Here is a 12,500-nt window from a genome sequence, read left to right on the forward strand (position 1 = left end):
GTGAGCGCTCTTTCAGACACCTGTCAGTCACATCTAACATCGATCATTCAGGGTGTGATGATGCCCTCAGTCCGTTACCTGTCCTTCTGGCAGACGAACAGGTTGAACGCATTCTCGGCTCCGAGGAAGTTGTCATCATCCAGGATTTCGACAGCACTCATCCAGTTTGGATTGAAATCACGGGCAATCTAATGAAAAGACAACAGTAAGAGGAAATTAAGCTTCCTTCCGACCAGAACCGCAGCAGAACCCCCAGAATGCAGTGCGTCAGCGGTCACCTCCTCGAAGCTGCCCTCCATGAGCTTGTATGCTAGCAGGAGCACCGAGCGCATCAGGTCCCCCACCAGGATGAAGTCGCCCTTCGTCTTCAGATACAGAGCCATGATGTTATTATAGTGGTTACACTCCGTCCGCAGCTCCTTCTCTGCCGTCCACTCGTACAGACGCACCTGCGCAGACACACACGTTAGCGGAGGACACACATTAGCTAGCGGTGGAGACACGTGTTAGACACGTTAGCGGCGGACACACACGTTAGTGGCGGAGACACGTGTTAGACACGTTAGCGGCGGACAGACACGTTGGTGGCGGAGACACGTGTTAGAAACGTTAGCGGCGGACATGCATTAGCGGCGGAGACACGTGTTAGACACGTTAGCGGTGAGACGCACGCTAACGGCGGAGACACACGCTAATGGCGGAGACACACGTTAACGTTAGCAACACGTTAGCAGCGAGATGCACGCTAGCGACACGTTAGCACGGAGACAAGCGTTAAACACATTAGTGGCCTTATAAAAAGACACACGTTAGCGGCGGAGACACACGTTAGTGTTAGTAACACGTTAGAGGCGGAGACACACGTTAGTGTTAGCAACACGTTAGAGGCGGAGACACGTTAGCAGCGCGAGGCACGCTAGTGACACGTTAGCACGGTTAGACACATTAGTGGCCTTATAAAAAGACACACGTTAGCAGCAGACACACACGTTAGTGGCGGAGACACGTGTTAGACACGTTAGCGGGGGAGACACGTGTTAGACATGTTAGCGGCGAGACGCACGCTAACGGCGGAGACACACGTTAACGTTAACAACACGTTAGCGGCGGAAACACACGTTAGTGTTAGCAACACGTTAGCGGCGAGATGCACGCTAGCGACACGTTAGCACGGAGACACGCGTTAGACACAGTGGCCTTATAAAAAGACACACGTTAGCGGCAGAGACGCATGTTAGTGTTAGCAACACGTTAGCGGCGGAGACACACGTTTGCGTTAGCAACACGTTAGCGGCGGAGACACGTTAGCGGCGAGATGCACGCTAGCGACACGTTAGCACGGTTAAACACATTAGTGGCCTTATAAAAAGACACACGTTAGCAGCGGAGATACACGTTAGTGGCGGAGACACGTGTTAGACATGTTAGCGGGGGAGACACGTGTTAGACACGTGTTAGACATGTTAGCGGCGAGACGCACACTAACGGCGGAGACAAACGTTAACGTTAGCAACACGTTAGCGGCGGAGACACACGTTAGTGTTAGCAGCACGTTAGCGGCGGAGACACACGTTAGCGTTAGCAACACGTTAGCGGCGGAGATACACGTTAACGTTAGCAACACGTTAGCGGCGAGATGCACGCTAGCGACACGTTAGCACGGAGACACGCGTTAGACACATTAGTGGCCTTATAAAAAGACACACGTTAACGGCGGAGACACATGTTAGTGTTAGCAACACGTTAGCGTTAGCAACACGTTAACGGCGGAGACACGTTAGCAGCGAGATGCACGCTAACGACACGTTAGCACGGTTAAACACATTAGTGGCCTTATAAAAAGACACGTTAGCGGCGGAGACACGCTAGAGGCGGGAAGGAGATGCGCTGAAGAGTGTGACAGGGCCAAACTCACGGTGCTGTTGATGCTGGCCAGCAGTTTGCCGTTAAACTCCACCATAGAGTAAACGGCACCTTTAACCTCCTTCTCTGCCACCGTCTGCAGTTTACCTGAGAGTACAGAGAGAACAGCACATATGATTACACACACTCACAGACATGTAAAAGACAAAAATCAAGGGATTTCAGTCTATTATGATCATCTTCAGTTCTAAAGGTTTCTGTATTAAGACCCTATTTATACTGTGGAAAAAAAAAAAAAAAATCAGGAAAATATTTGGTTTCTATTAAGTTACATATATTTTTTCTTTTCACTATAGTACTGTTAGAAATATTTATTCACTCATTTACTTATTTTAACCTTTTTTTTTTTTTTTTTACACGTTTATGTTTATTTTATTTCAATTTACTTTTTTACACAGTTTTTCTCTAAACATTTCCACGGATCCCACTTTGAAAACCCCTGACCTAGAACACACCATTTATATGATTTCATTTTTGAATGGAAATTGACTTTTTTCTTTTTGTTTGTGGGAATTTAGTTGCATTTCCAAATATTAATAAGAAATAGTAAAACTTCACATTCATAATTGAAAAAGCCACAATATTTGTAGAAACATGTAATAACCCTGTAGAGAATGGTGGTGTTTTTGAGGTTACCGTCAGTGTAGTGGAAGACGATGATGCGGCCCTGCTTAGGCTCCGCCTCCTCTGGATACACCATGGCTGTGCCGACGATGAAGTAGACGGCCGGATCCCGGCCCAGCTTACAGGAGACCATGCTGAGTGCGTACTCGTTCTGCAGGAACTGATGCGCGTGCAGCACTGCAGGAGAGGAGCGTTAGACCGCACACACACACACACACACTCAAACACACTCAAACACACTCAAACACACTCAAACACACTCAAACACACTCAAACACACTCACCCTCGAACGTGTGCTGATCCACCACCAGCAGACTGTGCACCTCCACCTCCTCCCCGAACGACGTCTCGTGAGGCGACGTGCTGCTGGGAAACAGCTTACTGGAGCTCACACTGCTGGAGAGAGCCTGCCACACACACACAAACGCACACACAAACACTACTTACTGGAGCTCACACTGCTGGACAGAGCCTGCGCGCGCACACACAGAGCTTCTGTGATGCACTTCTGCATCCACAGAACATCCCTTTACTGCACTCTCTCAACTCAAAGCACTCGCTCGCTCACTGCCGTCGCTCCACTCGCTCGCTCACTGCACTCGCTCAACTCGCTCACTCACCTCACTCGCTCACTCGCTCACTGCACTCGCTCACAGCACTCGCTCGCTCACTCACTGCACTCGCGCACTCTCTCACTCACTCACTGCGCTCGCTCACTGGACTCGCTCACTCACTGCACTCGCTCAACTCATTCACAGCACATGCTTACTCACTGCACTCGCTCACTCACTCACTCGCTCGCTCGCTCACTCACTGCACTGCACTCGCTCGCTCGCTCAACTCACTCGCTCGCTCGCTCACTCACTGCACTCGCTCACTCACTCACTCACTGCACTCGCTCAGCTCGCTCACTCACTGCACTCGCTCACTCACTCACTGCACTCGCTCAGCTCGCTCACTCACTGCACTCGCTCGCTCGCTCAACTCACTCGCTCGCTCACTGCACTCGCTCAGCTCGCTCGCTCACTCACTGCACGCACTCACTGCACTCACTGCACTCACTCACTCACTCACTCACTCACTCACTCACTCGCTCGCTCGCTCGCTCGCTCACTCACTCACTCACTCACTCACTGCACTCGCTCGCTCGCTCACTCACTCACTCACTCACTGCACTGCACTGCACTCGCTCACTCACTGCACTCGCTCAGCTCGCTCACTGCACTCGCTCGCCCACTGCACTCACTCACTGCACTCGCTTACTCACTCAACTCACTCACTGCACTCGCTCACTCACTGCCGTCGCTCCACTCACTCACTCACTCCACTCGCTCAACTCATTCACAGCACATGCTTACTCACTGCACTCGCTCACTCACTCACTCACTCACTCGCTCACTCGCTCACTCACTCACTCACTCACTCGCTCACTCGCTCACTCGCTCACTCACTCACTCACTCACTCGCTCACTCACTCACTCGCTCGCTCACTCACTCACTGCACTGCACTCGCTCACTCACTCACTGCACTCGCTCAGCTCGCTCACTCACTGCACTCGCTCACTCACTCACTGCACTCGCTCAGCTCGCTCACTCACTGCACTCGCTCGCTCGCTCAACTCACTCGCTCGCTCACTGCACTCGCTCAGCTCGCTCGCTCACTCACTGCACGCACTCACTGCACTCACTCACTCGCTCGCTCGCTCACTCACTCACTCACTCACTCACTCACTCACTGCACTCGCTCGCTCACTCACTCACTCACTCACTGCACTGCACTGCACTCGCTCACTCACTGCACTCGCTCAGCTCGCTCACTGCACTCGCTCGCCCACTGCACTCACTCACTGCACTCGCTTACTCACTCAACTCACTCACTGCACTCGCTCACTCACTGCCGTCGCTCCACTCACTCACTCACTCCACTCGCTCAACTCATTCACAGCACATGCTTACTCACTGCACTCGCTCACTCACTCACTCACTCACTCGCTCACTCACTCACTCACTCACTCACTCGCTCGCTCGCTCGCTCGCTCACTCACTCACTCACTCACTCACTCACTCGCTCGCTCACTCACTCACTGCACTGCACTCGCTCACTCACTGCACTCGCTCACTCACTCACTGCACTCGCTCAGCTCGCTCACTCACTGCACTCGCTCACTCACTCACTGCACTCGCTCAGCTCGCTCACTCACTGCACTCGCTCGCTCGCTCAACTCACTCGCTCGCTCACTGCACTCGCTCAGCTCGCTCGCTCACTCACTGCACGCACTCACTGCACTCACTCACTCACTCACTCACTCACTCGCTCGCTCGCTCGCTCACTCACTCACTCACTCACTCACTCACTCACTCACTGCACTCGCTCGCTCGCTCGCTCACTCACTCACTCACTGCACTGCACTCGCTCACTCACTGCACTCGCTCAGCTCGCTCACTGCACTCGCTCGCCCACTGCACTCACTCACTGCACTCGCTTACTCACTCAACTCACTCACTGCACTCGCTCACTCACTGCCGTCGCTCCACTCACTCACTCACTCCACTCGCTCAACTCATTCACAGCACATGCTTACTCACTGCACTCGCTCACTCACTCAACTCAACTCACTCACTGCACTGCTCGCTCACTCACTGCACTCGCTCACTCAACTCACTCGCTCACTGCACTCGCTCACTGCACTCGCTCACTGCACTCGCTCACTGCACTCGCTCACTGCACTCGCTCACTGCACTCGCTCGCTCGACTCACTCGCTCACTGCACTCGCTCACTGCACTCGCTCGCTCGACTCACTCGCTCACTGCACTCGCTCGCTCGACTCACTCGCTCACTGCACTCGCTCACTCACTAGACTCGCTCACTCACTGCACTCGCTCACTTCGCTCATTCACTGCACTCGCTCGCTCACTGCACTCGCTCACTCACTGTACTCTCTCACTCACTGCACTCTCTCACTCACTCACTCGCTCACTCGCTGCACTCGCTCACTCACTCACTCACTCGCTCAACTCATTCACAGCACATGCGCACTCACTGCACTCGCTCACTCACTGGACTAACTGCACTCGCTCGCTCACTCACTCGTTCAGCTCACTCACTGCACTCGCTCGCTCACTCGCTCACTGCACTCAACTCACTCACTGCACTCGCTCACTCACTGCACTCACTCACTCACTCACTCACTCACTCACTCACTCACTCACTCACTCACTCACTCACTCACTCACTGCACTCGCTCGCTCGCTCACTCACTCACTCACTCACTCACTGCACTGCACTGCACTCGCTCACTCACTGCACTCGCTCAGCTCGCTCACTGCACTCGCTCGCCCACTGCACTCACTCACTGCACTCGCTTACTCACTCAACTCACTCACTGCACTCGCTCACTCACTCCACTCGCTCAACTCATTCACAGCACATGCTTACTCACTGCACTCGCTCACTCACTCAACTCAACTCACTCACTGCACTGCTCGCTCGCTCACTGCACTCGCTCACTGCACTCGCTCACTGCACTCGCTCACTGCACTCGCTCACTGCACTCGCTCACTGCACTCGCTCACTGCACTCGCTCACTGCACTCGCTCGCTCGACTCACTCGCTCACTGCACTCGCTCACTCACTAGACTCGCTCACTCACTGCACTCGCTCACTTCGCTCATTCACTGCACTCGCTCGCTCACTGCACTCGCTCACTCACTGTACTCTCTCACTCACTGCACTCTCTCACTCACTCACTCGCTCACTCGCTGCACTCGCTCACTCACTCACTCGCTGCACTCGCTCACTCACTCACTCACTCGCTCAACTCATTCACAGCACATGCGCACTCACTGCACTCGCTCACTCACTGGACTAACTGCACTCGCTCGCTCACTCACTCGTTCAGCTCACTCACTGCACTCGCTCGCTCACTCGCTCACTGCACTCAACTCACTCACTGCACTCGCTCACTCACTGCACTCAACTCACTGCACTCAACTCACTGCACTCAACTCACTGCACTCAACTCACTCGACTCGCTCGCTCACTCACTCGCTCACTCACTCGCTCACTCAGCTCACTCACTGCACTCGCTCACTCACTCGCTCACTCACTGCACTCGCTCACTCACTCGCTCACTCACTGCACTCGCTCACTCACTGCACTCAACTCACTGCACTCGCTCACTGCACTCAACTACTCACTGCACTCGCTCAACTCACTCACTCGCTCGCTCACAGCACTCGCTGCACTCGCTCGCTCACTCACTCACTGCACTCGCTCGCTCACTCACTGCACTTGCTGCACTGCACGCACTCACTCGCTCACTGCACTCATAGCACTCGCTCGCTCACTGCGGTCGCTCCACTCGGTCGCTCACTCAACTCACTCGCTCACAGCACTCACTCACTGCACTCGCTCGCTCACTGCACTCACAACACTCGCTCTCTGCATGCACTCACTCACTCACTCAACTCTCACACACCTGTGTGCTGGCGCTGGGCCGCACCGCTGCTGTTGTTCCACTGGCGTCCTGCATCTCTACTCTACTGGACAGAACTCCGAAACACTGAGACACTTCCTGATAACAGATCCGCCTGCGAGAGACACAAACATTAGCAGAATACACGCATGAACATGAGATACACACACCACATGCTGTACTCATACTCGAGCCAAAGCTGCTACAGCAGAGCAACACCAGTTTACAGTGTCCTTGTTACAGGTTACGTTATTTCCTACAGTAAACTAACCCTATAGAGGAAGTACATGTTGTTACTTAATATTAATCATTGTTGCTTAAATGTATAATTACTCTGTAACAAGGACACCATGAAATAAAGTGTAACCGACTAGTGATACTGATGAATTTACTAAATATTCACAAACCATTTGTATGACGTCATAATCAGGCTTAATGAAATAAATGATTTAGAGATTAATCATTGATATGATGTGTTTCCACACACACTCACTTGGGGGACTCGTAGAGCGGCACGGTCCGGATGTGCAGCTTCTGGATCTCGTCGATGGTGCCGATGGTCAGAGTGCTGTTATTGGCCAGAGCCAAACTGGAGCAGAAGGAAGAGAACAAACATGTGATCCTACAACATGCAGCTCAGGCTGAGAGAGAACAGGTGAGTGGGTCTGCTGTACCTGTCGGGGTATCCCTCAGAGTTCAGCGGGCACATGTAGTTCACCTCCTTCAGGTTGACGTTGGAGAACACCAGCTTGTGGTTGCTGGAGTAGATAACGGTGGGTCTGTCGGAGCAGGCGAACACGTTAGATGTGGAGAGCGAGCGGAACGTGCGCAGAACCGTCGGCTGAGTGCCGAGCGTCACCTTCTTACGCTCACTCAAAACACCTGCACAAACAACACACACGTGAAGGGTTAGTTCTCGGGAAAACAACTGTTTTTTATATTAGTTAGTCTAGCAGTTTTTGCTGTGGTATTGAAATTGAAATCACAAATTGTGAATTTTCAACTGGTCTAAAATTCTGGTGTCACAGCAATCTTAGATTACAATACAAGGTTACAGTGGTCTAAAACTGTTTAAGAACAGTGAAGACTTTGGATACGTGTTAGGAATGTAAGTCGCTGGTTGTTAGCAGTGAATGTGTGTGTGTGTAACCTGTCTGAATGTCCAGGCCGAAGTAGAAGAGTGCCCCGTCTCCCAGTGCACACAGCAGATAGTGACTGCCCTCGAACGTGGTCATGAGGATGGAGCGAGGGATGATCTCTACAGGACACAGAACCAGCACTCAGTGAGACACAAAACAACACATTCATGCTTCAGAAGCTTCTCAGATCCATTCAACACATGACCACTATACCTCCACAACACAAACAACAGCAGCTTCTTAGGGGATGAATTTATAATCATATTTTGAAATGGAATACCAGCATTAGTTGAATATGTTGACTTTAAGTGTGAAAGTAAGTCTTAAAATGTGCTTAAAGTGGTCATGAATTGAGACGTCAAAATGTCTTTGATCTTTTGACATGTAAGAGGTTATTGCATTTCAGTTTTTAGAACTCAAAACTTCCTCATTAGACCAAAAACAGCTTTTATTGAAACCAAGCTCAGAAAACGACTCCATCCGAATTTGATGACATTATGAGGTAATAATAGTGCAACTAGAGACGCCTCTGCAGAATCAGATCGACGCCCACTTCTACATCATCACGTCTTTGGCCCCGCCCACCGGCTCGTTAGTGAGATGAGAGAGAAGAGCGATTCACTGGACTAGAAATAACATTACCTTCCAAAGGAACCTGATGCTGGGAATGTGCTTATTTATTTTCAACCATGTGAAAGTCTTTTATTTGTTTGTTCATTCACTGTGGATTCTTAGGTAAATCAGTTGCACTTTCGATGCAGGCTTTTTACTGTAAGACATGGACCCGACTAGGCGTGGAACGAATCACAGGTGATCGTGATCGTACGGACCAGGCCCCACGGTTCGGCACGCATGTGATTCGCGGATTAACTGCTAAATTGAACCATCATAGAGTGAAAGTTTATAGTTTGGACGTGTTTTGTCTTGCCAATTTACACATTCAAACAATTTTAAATGCAGAAGAAGAGGCGAAAATCAGGAAAATCATCTCTCTCAAACACAAACACACACACACCTCCGCCCAGCATCTCTTTGTGCAGTGGACTGAAGCAGGGCAGTTTCAGCAGGCGGGCCGAGATGTCGGTCCAGAGTCCCACGGCACAGATGCTGGATTCTCCTGCGCTCTCGCCCAGAGGAGTGATGTCCAGACACGCCACCTCGTGCTCCATCTCCGTGGAGCTGCAGGACACACACACACACACACAACATTACCACCGCTGGCATGCTCAGAGTTTAGCATGAACATTTCACAACAGGAGGTTGATTGGCTGAGCTCAAGAGTCCTGATCATCTGTGTGTGTGACCAGACCTCAGTGTGCACTAGTGCTGATTCACCATCATTACACCCGCAGGATGTTTTATTCTTTGCTTTTATTGTTATTTTTATTTCTTTTGCATTTGTTGTGATCATTTTGAATTACCACCGTGTATGAAATGTGCTATATAAATAAAACTTGCCTTGTTTTGCCAGTTAGAGACCAATGAGCGTCTATATAGAATCAGTTCTCCTGTGAGTTCTCCAGTTATCAGTTCGCAATTTGTTGGAGACACGCAAACGGCGTGCCTAAGGCGAGCTAGGTCCCGGCAGTCTCCTGCAGCCAGGACGAGGAGCTGGTCGTCCTTGGCCCACCCATGCCACCAGACCTACCTCATCATGGTGAAGTTAGTGCTACTGGGGAGAGCGCACCCCCTTTAGCACTTAAAAAAATTCTTTGCGCAGGTTTTCCACCTCTGACCAACGGTGAATATTACCTGGATCTACTTATGGTTGAAGTCTGGCGGCAATGGGGTGTTTGACGACGGGGGCAGGCTTGAAGAGACTGGGAGCTCTTAGTCAGAGCCCTGCACGTCAGCGGCACAAGGTATACGGTCGCTAACAGCTGGGGCTGAGTGGCAGCTGTTCTCGGCAGACCCTTGTGTGACTGAGCAGCTCTATTCAGGGACTGCACTGCTCACCTCAAGCTGAGGAAGGGCCTAGAAAAGGTGGCCTAAAAAATGCCCACTCAATTCACACCTGGACAGGATACCGCGCCTGTCGGGTCATTCCACTTCTGCGGTCGAAAACAAAAGAAACTAATTCTACACCCTTAAACTGGCAATATGGAACATAAGAACCCTCCTGGACTCCTATGACAGGTCCGAAAGTCCCCATAGAAGGACAGCCCTGGTTGCAGCCGAACTGAGCCGCTACCATATCGACATTGCTGCCCTGAGTGAATCCAGGCTCCTTGGTGAGGGGTCTCTAACAGAGGAGGGCATGGGCCACACCTTCTACTGGAAAGGCTACCCCCCAGGTGGACAACATCTGCATGGCGTGGGACTGGCCATTAAGAACACACTACTGCCAAGACTCACTGAAACACCAGTGTGCATCAGTGAAAGACTGATGACCCTTCGTATCCCCCGGTGAAGAACCGCTATGCCACACTCCTAAGTGTGTATGCTCCAACTCTACCATCTGACAGTGAGTCTAAAGACTCCTTTTACCAGACACTGGATGAGGCTCTCCACCAAATCCCCAAGAACGACAAGATCCTCCTGCTTGGGGACTTCAACGCTCGTGTTGGGCAGAAAAGTGGGATATGGAAAGGAGTTCTTGGCAGGCACGGGATTGGTCAGGTCAACACAAATGGCTTGAGGTTACTTACCCTCTGCTCTGAGCACAACCTGACCATAACCAACACCATCTTCCAGCAAAAGACCAAATACAAAACATCATGGATGCACCCATGCTCAAAACATTGGCACCTGATTGATTATGTCATCGTCAAATGCGCCCCCCCATGCAAAAACATGGACCCAGTAGGAGGCGTTTAGATTGTGTCCGCCTGGAAGTCACCTCTGTTAGGAATGAGTTTCGTCGCTCCCTGGCTGAGAAACTAGGGGAGTTAGAACTCCTCCTGAGGGGTGGAAACACCACAGAACAGCAGTGGACCTCTATTACTACGGCCCTCCACGAAGCAGCAGCCCAAACAATCGGCTATAAGAGCAAGAACCACCAAGACTGGTTTGATAACAACTCAGAGTCCATCCATAATCTACTAAGCAACATGCATAAAGCACATCAGGAAAGCCTAAAAAAACCCTTCTCCAGCACTGCCAGACAGCAATGGCAAAAATATCGTCGGGAAGTGCAGAGAACTCTGCGGAACTTACAGAACAAGTAGTGGATGGAGAAGGCTCATGAAATTCAGTCATTCGCTGACAGAAATGATATGCACAACTTTTACAATACAGTCAATACAATACAGACCTCTCCAAAGCCTTCGACACTGTGCAGAGAGATCTCTTGTGGGAAGTCCTCCTCCGGTTCGGATGCCCCACTAAGTTTGTCAACATCCTCCGTCAGTTTCACGATGGAATAACTGCTATGGTGATAACAGGAGGTCAACAGTAAAGCCCTTTCCCTGTGCGCACAGGGGTAAGGCAGGGGTGTGTACTGGCACCAGTGCTTTTTAACACATCCTCATATGTGTCACCCAGCTTCTCCACAAGGAGACTGAAGACAACAGTGGGCTGACAGTAGCGTACAGGCTGGATGGCAACCTCTTTAATATCAGGAGACTGCAGGCAACCTCCAAACTGCACAGAGTGAGGATACGTGAACTGCAGTATGCCGATGACTGCGCTCTTGTATCTCACTCTTCACAAGACCTCCAGTCTGTCTTAGATGCAGCAGTGAGGGCATATAGCAGGATGGGGCTGACCATCAACACTGACAAAACAGTGGTAATCTGCCAGTGGAGTGCAAACATCCCACCCACACCACCCATCTTCTGTGTTGCAGATGAAAAACTGTCAGTTGTTCCATCATTCAAATACCTGAGCATTATCTCTGAAGACAATAGCATTGACAATGAGGTCCAGAACAGAATCAAACAAGCATCAGCTGCCTTTGGAAGACTCCGGCGGCGGGTTTTTCAGAATAAGAACCTTCATCTCAACACAAAAATCTGCGTCTACCAAGCGGTCTGCATCACCACCCTCCTCTACAGCTGTGAAGCCTGGGTTACTTACAGCCACCACATCAAGTCCCTGGAACACTTCCACATCTGCTGTCTCCAGCGCATCCTGGGAATCACAGAGTTCCCCACACTGAGATCCTCAGGAGAGCAGGTTGCAAGAGTATTGAGGCCACAATCACCCAGCACCAACTGCGCTGGTTGGGGCATGTCATAAGGATGCCCTACAACCGTCTGCCCCGCAGAGTGTTATATGGCCAGCTACAACAAGGCCAGCGCTCTGCTGGAGGACAGAAGAAACGCTTCAAAGACCAACTGAAGACAGTGCTAAAGAAGTGCAAAATAAAACCTGGGGACCTGGAGAACATGGCTGCT

General features: G+C 51.1%; 1 protein-coding gene across 3 annotated transcripts in view; it reads right to left on the reverse strand.

Annotated features, from left to right (window-relative positions):
- ddb1 (damage-specific DNA binding protein 1) overlaps nucleotides 1–12,500 on the reverse strand; it is a 40,632-nt gene that overhangs the window by 6,244 nt on the left and 21,888 nt on the right. For all 3 annotated transcript variants that reach the window (XM_084124971.1, XM_084124973.1, XM_084124972.1), the window contains 10 exons: nucleotides 9,179–9,342; nucleotides 8,175–8,282; nucleotides 7,699–7,906; nucleotides 7,518–7,613; nucleotides 7,028–7,139; nucleotides 2,832–2,955; nucleotides 2,560–2,724; nucleotides 1,916–2,010; nucleotides 279–449; nucleotides 79–188 (listed from right to left, as the gene is read on the reverse strand). In XM_084124971.1, coding sequence (XP_083981097.1) covers nucleotides 79–188; nucleotides 279–449; nucleotides 1,916–2,010; nucleotides 2,560–2,724; nucleotides 2,832–2,955; nucleotides 7,028–7,139; nucleotides 7,518–7,613; nucleotides 7,699–7,906; nucleotides 8,175–8,282; nucleotides 9,179–9,342 — 1,353 coding nt within the window. The remainder of the gene's footprint in view (nucleotides 1–78; nucleotides 189–278; nucleotides 450–1,915; nucleotides 2,011–2,559; nucleotides 2,725–2,831; nucleotides 2,956–7,027; nucleotides 7,140–7,517; nucleotides 7,614–7,698; nucleotides 7,907–8,174; nucleotides 8,283–9,178; nucleotides 9,343–12,500) is intronic.

This window comes from Abramis brama (assembly GCF_963993115.1).
Source record: "Abramis brama genome assembly, chromosome: 9".
Classification (NCBI taxonomy): Eukaryota; Metazoa; Chordata; class Actinopteri; order Cypriniformes; family Leuciscidae; genus Abramis; species Abramis brama.